This window comes from Pongo abelii, chromosome 2 (assembly GCF_028885655.2).
Source record: "Pongo abelii isolate AG06213 chromosome 2, NHGRI_mPonAbe1-v2.0_pri, whole genome shotgun sequence".
Lineage (NCBI taxonomy): Eukaryota > Metazoa > Chordata > Mammalia > Primates > Hominidae > Pongo > Pongo abelii.
In genome coordinates this window covers 141,190,682-141,209,246 of record NC_085928.1, presented here as the reverse complement: position 1 = coordinate 141,209,246, position 18,565 = coordinate 141,190,682, and the positions used below count along the sequence as shown (strand labels likewise).

General features: G+C 40.5%; 1 protein-coding gene across 1 annotated transcript in view; it reads left to right on the top strand.

Moving 5' to 3' along the window:
* CPNE4 (copine 4) overlaps positions 1-18,565 on the top strand; it is a 767,841-nt gene that overhangs the window by 572,618 nt on the left and 176,658 nt on the right. Inside the window, exon 11 of the mRNA XM_024245287.3 lies at positions 7,492-7,671. Coding sequence (XP_024101055.1) covers positions 7,492-7,671 — 180 coding nt within the window. The remainder of the gene's footprint in view (positions 1-7,491; positions 7,672-18,565) is intronic.

Below are 18,565 nucleotides of genomic sequence, written 5' to 3'. Positions count from 1 at the left end.
TTCTTAAGAGAAGTAGAATGGTGTATTTGTTTACTAGGGTTGCCATAGCAAAGTACCACAAACTGGGTGGCTTAAACAACAGAAATTTATTCCTTCACAGTTCTGGAGGCTAGAAGTCCAAGATCAAGATATCAGGATGTCAGCAGAACTGGTTCTGTCTGGGGTTACTAGGAAGAAATTGCGTAATGCCCCTCTCCTGGCTTTTGGTAGTTTTGCTGGAAATCTTTGGCATTTCTTGGCTTGTGATGAGGAATAAGAGATTGCATCACTCTGCTCTCTTCCTTTGTGTTCACATGGCATTCTCCCTGTGTTCACGTCTGTGTCAAAAATTTCCCATTTTTATAAGGACATTAGTCATATCAAATCAGGAGCCCACCATACTCCAGTATGACCTTATCCTAAGTTAATTACTTCTGCCACAATCCTATTTCCATATGAAGTCACATTCTAAGATACTGGTATATGAATTTTGAGGGATAAAACTTAACCTGTAACAAATGATATAGTATAATAAAAAGAGCATATATTCTAGAGTGAGAAAGACTGGATTTGAGTCTTACCTTTGCCACTACTTTTCTGATGCACAGTTTTATTTTATCATTTGCAAAGTTAGAATGATATATTTAATAGGATCATTTGTAAAATGATAAATCAGTGTTAAAATGAACCATTATTTTTATGTATCCCTAGGAAAGAAAAAAATTGTTTCCAATTATACTATGACGTATCAATTATAATATGCATCCCAATTTCAAAGATATTCCAATTAAACAATGGTATATCATTAATTATAACATGCACTCCAATTTCAAAGATAGTCCAATTAAACAATGGCATATAATTAATTAAAACACGCATACCAATTTCAAATATATCAAACTGTGAAATAAAAGTATGAATAAAAAGTATGTTTTAAATGAAATAAAAGTATGTTTAAAAGTACCCTTGATGAGGGTAAGGCTTGAAGAAGATAACATGTAAGTGCCTTCTGCCTGAGCAGAAAAGTTACCATCACTGTCGGTCAACACCTAATTTGCCATCCATTTCAAGAAGGAATTTAATAATTTACTAGGCAGGAGGCAGCTTCCACCCAAGTTGTTAAGGAGAAACAAAGGCTGTCAAAGACTCAGGCATTTTTTTAGTCCTAGGAACTAGTGAGCAGGAACCCCTGGTCCATGTGGCAGATCAGCCAGACAGCCAGAAATGATGCAACCTCAGTATGTAGACATATCACACAGAAATGGCACAAGTCAATTCAAGTTTCCACATGAGACTTTTTACACAACCAGCAAACTGTTAAGGAGTTTTAATCCTAACAAAGTAGAAAATCCATTTAAATTGAAAATTAAAACCGTGTCTCATCAGCACCAACCTATCTCTCTCTGTTGAGTGATTTTGAGATCTGCAACTTGTTCGTTGCAGCTACAGGGCAAGCCACTGACTCTGAGGCCAGTCACTTAAAATCAGCAGTCACAAGTAGCTGAAATCCTGAAATTGAATAATGCTATTTCTGGTGGCTTGGTGATTCATTTTATTATCTAACTTTTGTGTGGTTTAATATGTCTCCTTGGAAGTTATATGGTTTGAAAAATTGCCTGTAATAAATCCTTTATTTTTAAACATAAAGCCATTCTTTATTCAGAGAAAATTAGTTTCTCCCTACCTTCACTAAATAAATATTGACAAAATATTTAAAGAATATCAGTTTGAAGGAATACCTAATTATAAGCCTGCCCTGAGGGCCTCTTGTCTCTCTCTGGCCTATGATGTCATTCTTCACCAAGACCTATTACCCATGGAATGTTAAGGGCCTGAATTTCTCCAGGAAACCTTAGAGCATTCAGTGACTGACAATAATTTTGGCTTTTTCCTTCACCTCCTCCCCACTGATAGCGTCACACAATTTAGCTCTCACCTCTCCCGCAACTTTGCCTGTGGCAGTTCCAGCCCTTGGAAGTCCCAGAGAATAGATGGCCATTGTACAAATAGTCTTGAATTGTTTGTTGATGACACATTGTCCCACGCACAATCCAGTTTTTTTTTTTTTTTTGAGACGGAGTCTCGCTCTGTTGCCCAGGCTGGAGTGCAATGGCGTGATCTCTGCTCACTGCAAGCTCCACCTCCCGGGTTCACGCCATTCTACTGCCTCAGCCTCCCGAGTAGCTGGGACTACAGGCGCCTGCCACCACGACGGGCTAATTTTTTTTTTTTTTTTTTTTTTTTTTGTAAGTAGAGACGGGGTTTCACCGTGTCAGCCAGGGTGGTCTCCATCTCCTGACCTCGTGATCCGCCCGCCTCGGCCTCCCAAAGTGCTGGGATTATAGGTGTGAGCCACTGCGCCCAGCCACACAATCCAATTTCTATGGGCAGTGTTCAGGGCCCCCACTGTATCTCAAATATGTTCAGTGGATAAATCAGATCTCCAGAGACACAACTGCAGCCTCAATCATTGACTTTCCCTATCAGTTCCACATTTTATGTTTCTTGTCTGGCTGATGCATTACTTTGAGCAACAGTGTTTATGAAAAAATGCTTCAAATTTGCATAACTATATAGCATAGAGGTTAAACACACAGGTTCTGGAGCTTAACTACATAGGTTCACATCCCACCTCTGCTACCTACAAGTTGTGTAAAATTGGAAAAGTTATGGAGGTCTCTCTATCTCCCAATAAGAGAGGATAATAACAGCACCTACCTCATAGTGTTATAAGAATGAAAACAGAGTGCTTGTCAAAAGATTTGAAAAGGTACTTCATCAAAGAAGATACACAGGTGGCAAGTAAGCATACGAAAAGAGCCTCAGCATCATTAGTTTTAGGAAAATGAAAATTAAAACCACAATGAGATACCACTCCACACCTACTAGAACTTAAAAGTTAAGCAAAAATCTCTTTCACTCCTACATATTTACCCAAAAGAAGAGGAAATACATGTCCATACAAAGGCTTGTACATGAATATGTCGTGCAGTTTTGTATGTAATAGCCAAAAACTGTAAACAATTCAAATGTCCATCTGTAATTGACTGGGGGCAATAAAAGGATAAACCACTGATAGGACCACATGAATAATCTCAAAATAATTCCGTGAAAGAATAAAGACAATAAAAGACCACAGATTGTATGATATACATTTATATAATATTATAAAGAATACAAAGTAGACTATAGTCTCAGAAAGCAGATCAGTAGTTTCTTGGGAATGGAAGGAGGGAAGGTTGAGAGGATGAGGATACATAGGGGTAAGAAGAAAGTTTGGGTGATGGATATGCTTACTCTCTTGATTGTGGTGATGTTTTCACAAGTATATATGTGTCAAAACATATTGAATTGTATACTTTAAATAGATATATACTTTAAATAGATGTGGTTTATTGTATGCCAATTATGCCTCAATAATGCTGTTTTTTTTTTAATGAGCACCATGATAGCAGGCCTTCCAAAAGTGTTAGTTGTTATTGAATTTATTGTTAGGCTGAAAAATGTTTTAGATTTTTTTTTTTTTTTTTTTTTTGAGATGGAGTCTTGCTTTGTCGCCCAGGCTGGAATGCAGTGGCGCGATCTCAGCTCACTGCAAGCTCTGCCTTCCAGGTTCACGCCATTCTCCTGCCTCAGCCTCCCCAGCAGCTGGGACTACAGGCGCCTGCCACTGCGCCCAGCTAGTTTTTTGTATTTTTAGTAGAGACGGGGTTTCACCGTGTTAGCCAGGATGGTCTCGATCTCCTGACCTTGTGATCCACCCGCCTCGACCTCCAAAAGTGCTGGGATTACAGGCTTGAGTCACCGTGCCCGGCCATGTTTTAGATATTTTTAAAAGCTTCTCATGAGAAGCAATATTCAATGGTTGAGTATCTCACCATCACACCATAATCTAGCTGCCTTTTTCCTTTCTAAGGATGCTCATGAATTGAGGAAAGTAGTCTAGACTTGGCGGTCAGAAGGCATGAGTTCAAGTGCCCACTCTGACATTCAATACCTTGTGCTGATATTTAACCTTGACTTTTCTAATTTGTAAAATAGTATACATCTGTATCACATGATAGCCATAAGAATCAAATTTTAAAAATGGATGTGAGCATGTTCTGTAAACTATAAAGCAACGTGAATTTATCAGTCATCACGATTAGGGAAGAGAGAAGATCAGCATTCACATTTTTGCAGACTGGATAACAGAGGGTAAGCAAGATTAAAATAAAACTTGACCTCACACAAGAGCATGAGATAGACCCTACATCTCCTCACTTCCCCTAGGACTGATGTTCCCACACCAGAATTCTCTAGAACACTTTTTTAGAGATTTCTGGGTCCTACCCTATACTCACTAAATCAGAATGACCTGGGGTTAGGGAACAGGAATCTGAGTTTTAAAGAAAGCTCCCCCGCCACCCCCCTCCCACCCAGTTGATTAGGATGCAGCTGGTAGCACCAGTAAGTGAATGATCTTTTGGAAACAACTGCCTTGACCCTGATGCTTCTCAGTGAGAAACGAACAATCCTAGGCCCTGTTGCTCATGTGAAACCTGGATTTAGCCACCAGAAAAAATAATGCATCTTCCATAATAACTGGAAATGCAGAATATTTTAAAACATCTTTCAAATATGCGTTTATTATTGCAAGCACTTCCCTTATTGTCATTTTCCTGCTTTTCCTGAGCAGTTATATTCAGGATTCTTAGTAGCTTTCTGATTATCCTTGGAAATCGTCTGTCTTGCTAATGCAAATGTTTATCACTTAATGTCTTTCCATCTTGTCATTTCACTCAAAAAACCAAGTCACTCAGTGCTGGCAGCTTACCTTGTATAGTGTGTGTGAGGAGTGTGGCTTGATGTCAACATGAGCTTTATATCTATAAGGGAATGCCACTGGAAAATCAAGAAGTTAGAAGAAAAGTACCAGAATTGGTGCACATCACTTATTTGTGCCCTTTGGGGCAGTTAAAGGAGACTAGAGTTTCCATCACCTGTCTTCTATCATCTAAACCTACTCAGCGCTCTCTTCCAACAACAAGGAGAGAAGGTGCCCTTTCTGTGTCTTGAGGATGTCAAATGCATCCACAACATACTTCTTGGGGTTATTTCCAAATCCTCCATCAAAAGATACAATACAAATATAATTAAATCTCTTATATGGCTCATTATTCCATGAATTTGGACCAGATGTTGCAAAAATGCCTCTAGGGGCCAGAAAGAGAAATTAAATGAAGGAGAAAGGCCTGGAAGTTGCTGTGAGAAGCGAAGAGTAAATGCTTTGTCTGAATGGGACAGTCTCCAATTGTTGCCATGAAGAAATGTGGCCCAAGGTTGCCAGATATTCCAAGTTTTTCTAAAGGAAGGGTAATAAAAACAGCTACCTTATTAAGTGGGAAAATGAAGGGAAAAATACCTTGAGTAGGACAAATAAAGTACCTTCAAGTCAGCTTATGCCTGCAGACTACCAGTTTATGATCTCTAATTTCTATTATTCAAAACTATTATCCCTGAACAACAGAAAAATTATGCTGACATAGTAAATTCTTGTACCTGCACAATTGGCCAGTGGCATAATCAGTCCCATCACCTTCTGAATGAACATCATATAAGAATATAAAATTTAGCTCAAATAGAAGCTGGGTCTTCCTTGGGAAGCTGGAACAGTCAGATAACCTTTGGTCAGAACAGTAACTTGTAAAATTCTAGTCAGCAATGGGCTGGAGATTGGTTTTCTGTATGCCTATTTATTGGATGGGGACATAATCGGAATGATACTCTTCTCCTTGCAACCTGGATTGTCCGTCCAACCAATAATGGCAGGTAGTGTTCCTTAAAGGACAATTTTCTCTCATATACATCCCTGCATAGGAAGGGCTAGGGCTGGAGACAAAGCGCTGAACTGAAGAATGTCAGGGGTGGCTAGAACAAATATCAGATTTTCTTTGCTAGGCAACATGGACATGCATAATATGGTTAAGAACTGCTTTCCCTTTATTGAGAGACTATTTTCCTTTACTCGAAAGTGAGATAAATGCTTTTCATAGTTTGTGCTAACAAATGTCAGAAAACATCCAATAAACCATGTTTCTATTTGAAAGCTGACAGTACATAGAGGTTCCAGTTGATTTGTAAAATAGGAAGGATGGGTATCTCCAGTACAGGGATGCTATAGAATCTTGGGTTATCTATAACTTAGTCTTTAAAAGCTTCCCAAAATATAAATGGTTTTGTATATTTTTACTTGTGACAGTATGTAGGAAAAAAACCTTAGTGATAAGGATCCCAGCAGAAAACAGATGGCATACCCAAACAGTTTAACCTAAAGGACTAAACCCTGTACATGGGAATGGGCAAGGTTAAAAGAGCCAACAAAGAAAGTGAGGCATCCGAGACATCAGAGATAGCAACAACAGGAAGCCATTACTACCCCTCAATGTGAAAGGACAAGAGAGAGGCACTATGTTATGAAATCCCAGCAAAAGCTCCCTGTGCAGAAGGAAGTCTGCTAGCAGAATGTGTGTGTGTAGAGGCATGCCTGCACCTCTCTGTTCTCCCATTCTCTGATCTCCTGCCAAGTCCTCCATTTGGCTGACTCCAACCAGAACCCAGAGGGCAAGGGTGCCAGGAAAATCAATCCATAGACATCAGCCTCCTATGTCACATAATAGTGCAGAAAGTGGCAGAGAGGTATTAATATCTGAGAGAGGGGGACAACTGAAAAACTATTATCACAGAAGACAAAGGAAATCATAGCTCATGGAATGTTAGAGCAGAAAGGAACTTTTCAACCTCTAATCTAATTTTCATTTTGTTGATGAGAAAACTGAGGCCCAGGGAATTGAAACGAATGGGTGAACATTATACACTTAATAAAGGGCATACTCGAGGCCAAAGGCAGTTATTGTCTTATCTATTCTCATGGTTTTTCTACTTCATTATGCTGGAAATCATGGATTAGGAAACTCAGAGTAGAGTTGGCTAAAATGAGACACCTACATAGCAGTTTCTCCATTACTGTGCCCACCAGACATCACTAATCAATTACAGATTTCTTTCCTCCGGAGCCTAGATGTGACCTCAGGCACATTAGGCAGGACAAGGTTGAATCAATCATGAAATGCATCAATCAATCATTTATGCACCTGCATAAACCCAGTGTACTCAAAAGTTTTTACTGTTCATAATGTTCACCCACTCATTTCAATTCCCTGGACCTCAGTTTTCCCATCAACAAAATGACATAATGATATAATGATACAATTTTGTATAATGCAAACTCATACAATGAGCTCTAAGTCTTCAAGTTATTTACATGTCTAACATTATTTTCTTCCCTAAAACTCGTCTCATTCTCTGAAGGTATTGCCTGTACTTTGTACCTTTGGACTGCCCACCCAATGACTTCGTGGGGAGCATTTATAGTTGGGAAGAAGGGAAGTGCCCTGAGATGAATTTGCTTGAAGGGTAATAATAAAAATAATCCTAATCTCTGATAGGTTTTCTCTTTCTCTCTCCTTGCAGGTTGACAGGACTGAGGTGATTCGCACCTGCATAAACCCAGTGTACTCAAAACTGTTTACTGTGGACTTTTACTTTGAGGAGGTTCAGCGCCTGCGGTTCGAAGTCCATGACATCAGCAGCAACCACAATGGGCTGAAGGAGGCTGACTTCCTTGGTGGCATGGAGTGCACACTTGGCCAGGTGGGTCAACAGACATCCCTTCCTCCTCCTTGCCATCCTAGGGCCTTTCTTCCTGCCCTCTTTCCCTCTCTTCCCTCATCTAATCCTTGCTTTTTCCTATTGATTGTATTTTCTTTAACATGTAGCATTTTACAATTTCCCAGGTGGTATCATATCCATTATGTTTACATAGAGATGATTCTGCGAGTCCGTACAATTTCTTATTTTGAAAAATTCAGAACTTCCTCTTCTGAATTCCCCCATGGTGTCACTCATTTATTTAACAACTATTATTGAGCACTTATGTGTCTGGCTCTATGCTCTATTCGCATGTCTGTTATAGCCTTATCCTGTTCCATTATAAATTTCCATCTCCAACTCAGCTGTGAGAATCCCCATGCAGCAAGTATTTCTCATTCACATTTACTCAACATCTCTGGTACCAAAAATAGCCCAAGGCAGGGGCTAAATAGATACTCAGTGAATGAATAAAAGCTCTTAATTTTCCCAACAATAATATGAAATAAATATCAGTATTATATCCATTTTATCGCTGAGAAAACTGAGACTCAGAGAGGTTAAGTGATTTGATGAAGGCTCTACCTAATAAGTGGCAGTGTTAGGACTCTACTAGGTCTTCCTGACTCTATACTTCATAATTTTGCTTCTATAATACTTTTCCTTTTTTCCTTTCCTTTCTGTTGTACCCAGAAATGCGGTAAGTGAGTCTAAAAGTAAAAACAGTCCCTGTGCCCAGACAGTGGATAATCTTACTGGAGAAGGCATAGTAATATGCACTTCAAATAGAGCAGTTCATTACAAAATACCCTGGGCTCTCTATACAAGGTCATGGGCCTTCAAGGAAGAGAGAGCTTTTTTCTACTGGGTAGAGTCAAAGAAGGCATTGTGGGACCAAAATCTGAAAAGACATGGTCTAGGGATTGCAGAAGACAGAGGAGGGGGGCCTTTCAAGTAAGAAAGCAATATAAGCAACTCATAGGGGTCAGAACAAACGTGGAGGGGTATGGGGCGGGAAGAGACCACTTTCCCTGACTGAATCAAGATGCTGATTTACTGTGAAATTGGTGAAGCTTTAACATAAGATCCCCTCTCTCATGTGGGCCCCTTCCATGGCTCTGTGTCACATTTTTATTTTGTACTTTTTTTCTCAAAGAGCGATTCCAAATTATATGTCTTAAGACCCACAAAACCTGGGTTCACCTCCTGCCAAGGTAAGGGTCAGCTTTAAGGATTTGTCAGGAAGAGTCTACCTGACAAAGAGATGGCAAGCATATATATTTGCTTGTTCGTTTGTACTTACCTTGCTTCATGCCACTTATCACTAAAAGAAATTTCTCCCAGTGAGCACTAAGAGACAAAATAGACAGTGTCCTCAGTTACCCTTTTTCAGCAAATATAGTGATTAATTTTCTTATTCCTTTAATGAAAGTCAAAAGCTCAATATTGAAATACAGTTGAGGGGAGACAGAAAGAGAGTCTGAAATATTCTCCATTAATATATGTTCTCTGATGACTTTTGAAGAGTTGATGGCAGATAGTTCAAAGGATCTTGCCAGGTACAATGTCCAGTAAGTAGGTATTAAATGAATAAATGCATTGTGAATTTGAGATGAAATCCTGTTTCTATTTAAAAATGATTAAAATGGCATCTTTTATAGATATGTAAGCCATGCCAAGATTCTCCCTTAAACAATGGGCGTCCCTCCTATGCATAAATTTTATATTTTGTCACAAGAAATAAAGGTAGATCCATGTGGGAATCATGTGGGCTAAAGATATATATATTTTTTTTGGTCCGAAGCTTTGATAATTTTTTCTATTTGAATGACCCTCAAACTTAAATCTTTAGTCCCTCACAAGACTCATCTTTCCAAAAGCCAGTAAGTCCTTAACCTTGAAAGTAAGACAGGCATTGTGCTAGGTGCCAGTGACACTGTGGTGAGCCAAAAACATAATCCTTGCCTTCAAGCAGCAGTTTAGTTGGGGATAAAGATGGAATGAAAATAATTACACAACAATTAATTAAATGGCAATCATCATAAGCTTTGTTACAGAGAAGTACAGAATAAGAGAGCAAGCATTGGGAGACTGGCATCAGGCAGAGAGGGATCAAAGAAGGCTTTCTAAGAGAAGTGACATTTACACTGACTCGAAGGGAGAGTGAGAGGGTATCAGGTGAGAAGAAAGAGGAAACACATTCTAAGCAGATGGGAACATTATACACAAAGCCTCTGAATTCAGGAAGGAGTTTGGCATATGGTGCAGAGCATCTTCATTTGGTTTTTCCAAGAAGCCAAATCTGAGGTAGGAAGTCAAAGGAGGTGAAGGAAACGCCACAGTGGAGAGGAAAAGTGAGACAGGATAAGAAGCCTACAAGGTAAAGTGGTCAAGTAGATACCACCGTACGTAACTGGAGCTTAACTCTGCTGGGGAAATCCTGAGAGCAGTGTAAAGCAAACATTACAGATATTTCATCCTGGGGATGAGGGAACTGGGACATTTATACACTTTGTGTATATATACTCACATCAGCCATTAAGAACCATTCCTAGCCGGGCGCGGTGGCTCACGCCTGTAATCCCAGCACTTTGGGAAGCCCAAGCGGGCGGATCACAAGGTCAGGAGATGGAGACCATCCTGGCTAACACGGTGAAACCCCATCTCTACTAAAAATGCAAAAAATTAGCTGGGAGTGGTGGCGCATGCCTGTAGTCTCAGCTACTCGGGAGGCTGAGGCAGGAGAATCACTTGAACCTGGGAGGCAGAGGTTGCATTGAGCCAAGATCATGCCACTGCACTCCAGCCTGGGTGACAGTGAGACTCTGTCTCAAAAAAAAAAAACCATTCCTGTTCCTAAGGTGGGAACATTAATCCTCCAGTCCTCCAACATTTCTGGCCTACTGTGCAGGTAGCAAACTCCAAATATCACAAAGAGCTTGCAAGCAAAGAAATACAGATGCTGGTGGTCAAAGTCAGTGATGGGCACTCAAGTCATAGGGCCCGGGAATATGAGTTGGGAGCTGACAGCATCTGTGGATTACCTTTTTAATACCAAATCACCCACTCTTTTAGCTGTTGACCCTGATCACTTTCTGATCATTTTACACCATGTGTCTACATAGAAAAGAGCCCTATCCCTAGCTTAAGAGTGAATCCTGAGTGATATCAGCTAATCACATGAATCTCATCCCCTACTTGCAAGAGTTTGGTTTAGAAGTAGGCGTGTGTCCAGTAAGTCATGTGGATTTTTCTTGGAAAGGTTTCCTAGCCTAAAACAAGAGACACACATGAAGAAACAGTTCCTCTTTGCCTGTGATTCCTGGAACCACTACAGCCATCTTGCAGCAAGGCTGAGGATGAGAGTGACCCTTAGGGGAGGTCAGAGCCAAAAGATGTGGAGGGATGGGCCTGACATTCTTTACCTGGGGCCTACTCTATCTATGGAAGCCTTATTATGGGAAAATAAAATGTCCTGTCATTGAAGCTGTTTGAGATGGGAATTTTTATTCCTTGAACTGAAAATATCATGATGGAGATAGCACATATGAGGAACTAAAAAGAAGGCCAGGCTGGCTGGAGTGGGGTGAACAAAGGGAAACTAGGGGGTTGTGTTAGATTAATTTTCTTAATCTCTCAAAATAAGGGATGTGCGGAAGTGAGCACTGAGAATGAGATTACAAATAGTCCTTTCAAGATACGTTTGTGGTACTTTTGAAAGAACTTACATACTGATCATTTCATTTGACCCCCTTGACAGCGTGGGAAGGACAGGAATCATTATCTACATTTTATAGCTGAGGAAACTGAAGATCAGAAAGATTTAATGTCTTGACAGGGCCCAAACTGGAAGTCAGGAGCTTTTGATTCTTAATCCAGAGCTTGCTTCTGTCATGACCTAGGGAAGGATGAGAGGAGGCCATCTGTTCTGAGAACTCCTTCAAGATCATGGCCTAGGTGAAGCAAATGAGCAGCAAGTGACTTGTTCAGTGTATCTCTAAACCATGTTTCCCAAGCTGTACTGATCCACTTTGAAGTGACATGCTGGCCTCTCTGGATATCTTGCATGTTCTTTGGCAACCACCCTCTCATCTTGTCAGCCAGGTGATTGGTGGGGTTGGCCTTTCCCAAACTTTTAGGGTAGGCACTAATTGGCTTAAATGAATCAGAATATTACATTTGTGTGGCCACAGTGATTGGCTCAAGGAAAGACATGATGACTCTTTTAACAGTATAAGTTTCATTCATTCATGTATTTCTTCTTTTAATGACATAGCAATTGCATGCCAAGCTTTCATAACAAACATTTAGCAAGTACCCTGGATATGCAAAGTATATCTGGCTAGGTGCTGGAGATACAAAGATGAAAAAGGAAGACAGAGGCCCTGCCTCAGAAAAGCTTATAATTATCTGAGAAACACAGACTGGTAAATAAATACTCAAAATGCATATTACGAAGCACTACAATAGAAATGTGAATCCAAGGGCTGTAGGGGAAAGACTTCTACCTAAAGTGAAGCAGGGGAGTCTCACAAGAAAGGTCTCTCTGGATCTGAATCCCTAAGGAAAAGTAGGAATTCCCCAACAGAGAAAAGAAATAAGGACTCTTGGGACAAAATGACTGGTACACGCAAAGACACAGCAGCATGAAGGGAGTGGCAGAGAACTCTTAAGTGACTTAGCATGGGTGAGCGGTCAAGTGAGGATGTGAAAAGGATAGAGGATGCCAGACAGAAAAGAAAAAGCCTGGTCCTGAAGCTTTTAAGTGTTTTTCTCTAAACTTTGGAGAGCCTGGACTTGATGCACTGAGGTCCTAATTGGGGAAAGGACAAGATCGGATGTGTATATCAGAAAGATCACTTTGGCCGGGTGCAGTGGCTCACACCTGTAATCCCAGCACTTTGAGAGGCTGAGGCTGGTGGATCACAAGTTCAGGAGTTTGAGACCAGCCTGGACAACATAGTGAAACCCATCTCTAGTAAAAATACAAAATATTAGCTAGGCATGGTGGCAGGCACCTGTAATCCCAGCTACTTGGGAGGCTGAGGCAGGAGAATTGCTTGAACCTGGGAGGCAGAGGTTGCAGTTAGCTGAGATCATGCCCAGCCCAGGCAACAGTGCAATACTCTGTCTCAAAAGAAAGAAAGAAAGAGAGAGAGAGAAAGAAAGAGAAAGAAAGAAAGAAGGAAAGAAAGAAGGGAGGGAGGAAAGAAAGAGGGAGGTTGGGAGGAAGGAAGGAAGGAAGGAAGATCACTTTGGCATTCCCCATAAACGGTGGATGGCAGGGAAACCAATTAGGATACTAGTGCAATAACAGGAAGGAAATGCGGGCGGCAGTAGTTATGTAAACTGAAAAGAGGGGGCCAGAAAAAAGCCTGTCCAAGAGCAGAATCAACAAGCCTTGGAGATGAGGTGAGGGAGGAGGAGTTTGCAGGTGTCCAGCTTAGCTAACTGAGGGAGCAATTTGGCTGTCTTTAAGGGGAAATCAATCTTGCCCAGGATGGGGGTGAGGAATATAACATGATGCTGGCCTGTTAAATGCAGATGTCTGTGGAGAATTCAGAGGAGGGTGACAATTGGCAGCTGACATGAATAAAGAATAGACAATATAGATGTGGGAGCTTAATCCCTATAGGTGATAGCTGCTAATATTAGAGTGGATGAGATTCTTTGAGGAGGCTGTTTTATCTTTACTTTTGAAAGGAAATTTTTTGAACGTGCCACATATAAACAAATAATAAAGAATTAAAAAATCAAGGCATATAAGGACATCTCTTTCCACTATCTTTCAGATAAAAGTATGAACTTGATGTTGTCTTTAAGAAAAAAAAAAAAAAAACCTTTGTTGAGTGTTTTTTACATGGAGTAATATGCCAGACAAATGCATTTGTACTAAAAGCTTTGTGAAGGACAGGCAGAACTTTTTACCATTTGTGGTTTTACAGGTTTTGACACTTTGGCATGAACGGGGGTTTTGCTCTTTTCTCTAAATTGCTCCTTTCCAGTATGATCAAGCAAAAAGAATAAACATCAACATTTTCCTTCTTTAAAACGCCAGAGTAAAAAGAAGGTCCTTTTTCCTGTGTTCCGCCTAGATAGGCAAGGAATGGCTAGATGCAGATGTTGGGTACCCCCAGGCAGGGCAGGGTCAGAGTCTGAGGCATTGTTTCCTAGTGCTCACATGTACATGGTGTGGGGCCTGATGGTCTGGGGTCAAATCCCAGCTCAGCTGCTCTCAACTTGTTTGTCCAGAGGCCAATTCTTTTTTTATTATTATTATTATTATTATACTTTAAGTTTTAGGGTACATGTGCACAATGTGCAGGTTAGTTACATATGTATACATGAGCCATGCTGGTGTGCTGCACCCATTAACTCGCCATTTAGCATTAGGTATATCTCCTAATGTTATCCCTCCCCACTCCCCCCCACCCCACAACAGTCTCCAGAGTGTGATGTTCCCCTTCCTGTGTCCATGTGTTCTCATTGTTCAATTCCCATCTATGAGTGAGAACATGCAGTGTTTGGTTTTTTGTCCTTGCGATAGTTTACTGAGAATGATGATTTCCAGTTTCATCCATGTCCCTACAAAGGACATGAACTCGTCATTTTTTATGGCTGCATAGTATTCCATGGTGTATATGTGCCACATGTTCTTAATCCAGTCTATCATTGTTGGACATTTGGATTGGTTCCAAGTCTTTGTTATTGTGAATAGTGCCGCAATAAACATATGTGTGCATGTGTCTTTATAGCAGCATGATTTATAGTCCTTTGGGTATATACCCAGTAATGGGATGGCTGGGTCAAATGGTATTTCTAGTTCTAGATCCCTGAGGAATCGCCACACTGACTTCCACAATGGTTGAACTAGTTTATGGTCCCACCAACAGTGTAAAAGTGTTCCTATTTCTCCACATCCTCTCCAGCACCTGTTGTTTCCTGACTTTTTAATGATTGCCATTCTAACTGGTGTGAGATGGTATCTCATTGTGGTTTTGATTTGCATTTCTCTGATGGCTAGTGATGATGGGCAAGGACTTCATGTCCAAAACACCAAAAGCAATGGCAACAAAAGCCAAAATTGACAAATGGGATCTAATTAAACTATAGAGCTTCTGCACAGCAAAAGAAACTACCATCAGAGTGAACAGGCAACCTACAAAATGAGAGAAAATTTTCACAACCTACTCATCTGACAAAGGGCTAATATCCAGTATCTACAATGAACTCAAACAAATTTACAAGAAAAAAAACAAACAACCCCATCAAAAAGTGGGCGAAGGATATGAATAGACACATCTCAAAAGAAGACATTTATGCAGTCCAGAGGCAAATTCTTGCAGCCACTTAAGCCTCAGTTTCTTCATTTGAAAAACGGAAATAATAATAGTGCTGACTTCAAGAAATATTGCAAGGATCAAGTAGAATAATGCACATAAAATGTTTAACAGAGTCCCCGGCATGGAGGGAGCACTCAGGATGGGGAAGCTGTTATTACTGTGGCAAGAATCTAGGAAATAGTGGGAAGAGGCAATGCTTGTAGAGACCAACATGTTTTCAGAACAAAGGGGGAAACATAAAGGGTGAAAACATTATCAGAGAGCACCTACGTCCTGAGCAAGTTTAATAGTAAAACTGAACTTACATTGCTCAGGTTTGTCAAGTATTTTACTTAGTTGGATTTTAAATATTGTGTGTGTACACACACGTACACGTGTATTTATTCTTCTGATACTATTTTTTAAGTAAAAATTGTTTTAAATCAGGTCTCTGAAATAATTTGGGGCAATTATTTTAATTTGGGCCTTAACTATGGCAAGACAGGGATTGCCACAGTTAAGGCCCTAAAGGAAAGATAAAGTGACTTCTCCAAAGCCACACAGGAACTCACACATTCAGAGTCCGCCTCCTGAAGGCTGCTGTAGTACTCAGTCTGTCTGGCTGAGTTTGCCACATTCTCACTCAGCCTTGTGAAACAGCAGGACTCCTGGCCTTTAGGAAAGGAAAATAGCAGCCTTAAGCATGCTAGAAACTGGCATTGGTCATAAAGCTGAGTATAAGCACAGCAAGTGACTTCACACTGAGCAAAAATGCCAAATAAAGCAAAGAAGGCTCAGGTCCTCAGCGAAACTCAAGGCAGAATTGACCATTCTTGACAGATGGATGAGGAGGATGCATCGCGAGGACATAGGGTGCTCAGAAGCTGCCTCTTTCTGGGTAAGTTTTGAGACCTTCCTTAGATTTCTGTTGCCCAAAAGAAATCAAGGAGCTAAGCCCCTCTTCTGCTACATCCAATAGTGGGTACGCCAAAGAGGGATGTGATCCTTCACTGCCTAGAACAGCAAGCTGACCTTCTTTAATGTGATGCCTTTATTTTCTCTTTCGCTGCTTATTAACTCATTCATTCATCCTCATATTTTCCCACTTCATCCACCAAAGACAGTGGAACAGAGTCATAAATAAGAAAAATAATTAAAGAAATTTTTAAACTCCAGGCACTTTTATTTAGTAGGCACTGGGTGAAGCTGTTGCTATACTGCACTTCATTTAATCAGCACAACATCCCTGGGAGGTAGGCACTACCATTATTACCATTTTACAGCTGAGGAAACTGAGACTGAGTAAAGCTCGGTAAGTTATCCAAGGTCACACAGCAAGTTGTCGATCTCTTTAGCTCCAAAGCCCTTTATGATTTTTTCCATCTATTCTAATAGCTTGTCACTAACTAGTATAAATGATCAAGTAGCATCTATGAATGCAAAGTCAAATTGGAGCTGACCTGGCTAGTTTTTGGTGTCTTGTTTCTTCTTAAGTTTATTTGTCTTATGCAGAGCTGATAGAGACAGACTAGGAATCCTTTTGCAGAAAAATAGGCTTGATCATCTTCCCTCTGGGCTTCTCTACTGAATTTACTTTAAATATAATATGGCTTCTTAAAAAATGGCAATGTGTCAACCTCCGAAAACCAGAATCTTACAAACTCAGCACCCAGAAGGTGCATTGCTCTGGCCTTCCTTTCACCTTCAACCATGATGAAAAAACCCTTGTCAAAATTCAGTGGTTGCAACTGGGTTTCATCATTGCTTTTCTTGCAGGCATTTTCTCTTCTCAGTGGCTTGGAGGACAGTTATGACTGTATGAAGTCATCTTCTCTTCATTGTTGTGTGGCTGTTCTTCAGTGTATGTCTCCTACAGAAGTTCAGAGGACAGCTGTCAAAGCCAAGAACTTCCTGCTTTCTGTTATCATAAGTGGGGCTAGGAAATTCATGACACCTTGAAGAAGTCCTAGGCTGTCAGGAGTCCTCTGACCCTTATTCATGAGAGAGAGATTATATACCATCTTCCCTCAGGGCAGTGGTTCTCAAACTTGAGCATGTGGCAGAATCACCTGGAGGCATACTAAAATACAAATTGCTAGGCCTCACCCCCAGAGTTATGATTCAAAAGATCTAGGGAGAGATTCGATAATCTGCATTTTCTAAGTTCCCAGGTGATGCTTATTCTGCAGGTCCAGACATCACACTTTGAGAAGCCCTGCCCCAATGTCTCATGTAAGAGGATGCTAATGAGTCTTGGACACTGTATTACTAGTTTCAATCAAGAAAGGAACCAGTGTTTTGGGTAATTATCTGGAGAAATTGAAGAGGACAAAGAAAACATCTGGTGAACAGAAAAAAATTGCTTTATAAAGTTTACACTACAAAAAGGCCAACGTACACAGCTTTCAGTTTATGCTCTTGGTAAAGATTTTGAGTGCCAAAGTTTTTTCTCCCATTCATTAAATACAGTTAAATAGACCTATTATCCATTGGTTTCCTTCCTGACGTAAGTGAATGTTAGGATTATGTCAGCCACAGTGGTCACTGAAAGAGTGGGCAGACCACAAGCTATTGATCAATGGGTATTAGGTTTAGTGTCAGGATGAGCCAGGTTGCTGAACACTGGGTGTTATGATGATGCTGAGGGTGCTATCCAAACTCAATGTAATGCCCACAGCAAGATTCCACAGGTTAGCATTTTGTTGCATAATATCTAATATCCTCATGGTATAAAATTGATGACCCCGGGAAGTCAAATTTACACATTACAGCAGGGAAGTCATTCTCCTTCTGCTTCCCACATGCAAAGCTTGCCCTTACTTTGCAGAATTACTGCAAGCAGAAGCCACGTGAGTGATGAATGATGTCATAAGTAATCACATCATCTCAGCTCCCATGGACTAGCTAAGAAATCCTGGGAAGTAGTGCTGTTTTTTTTTTTACTGCTGTTTGTTCTGCTCATAGGCAGCTGGGATTTAAGTAGGGTGGTTGTGGGTGAGAAGGCCCCATTTCTACAGGGAGAATATAATTAATTCTTGCTCTTTTTTTCTAACTTCTAAACAGGCAAGGAATCATAACTTTGGATCCTAGAAACATCCCTCTGCTTTCTCTGGAGTCCTCCTTTTATACTTTGAAATCTCCTTTAGTGTCCTGGATTGGAGTCATGAGTCCTATGTCTTGATCTGCCATCACCTCTCTGTATGGCCTTGGGCAGTCTGCTTAACCTCTCTGTGATCTGGTGACTTCATCTGCAGAACAAAGGTTTTGCATTGATTCATCTCTAAGTTCCTTCCAGTTCTAATAGTCAATGATTCTCATTCATCTCTTTCCTTTTCTTGTTTTTGAAATTCAGCATCTCTCCCCACATTCTCATTTCTTTTCAAGACACTCTCTCCCCCTTCCACTACCCTTTCTCATCTCATCTCATCTCAGCATGAAGTATTTATCTCATGCAAAGTCATAGATATCATTCAGTCATAGATGGTATCCTTCTACCTACCTGGTAGCCCCCAGAAAACAACTCTATTTAATTTCAAAGATAGTTTTAAAAAGATGTATTTAGTGACAATTAACAC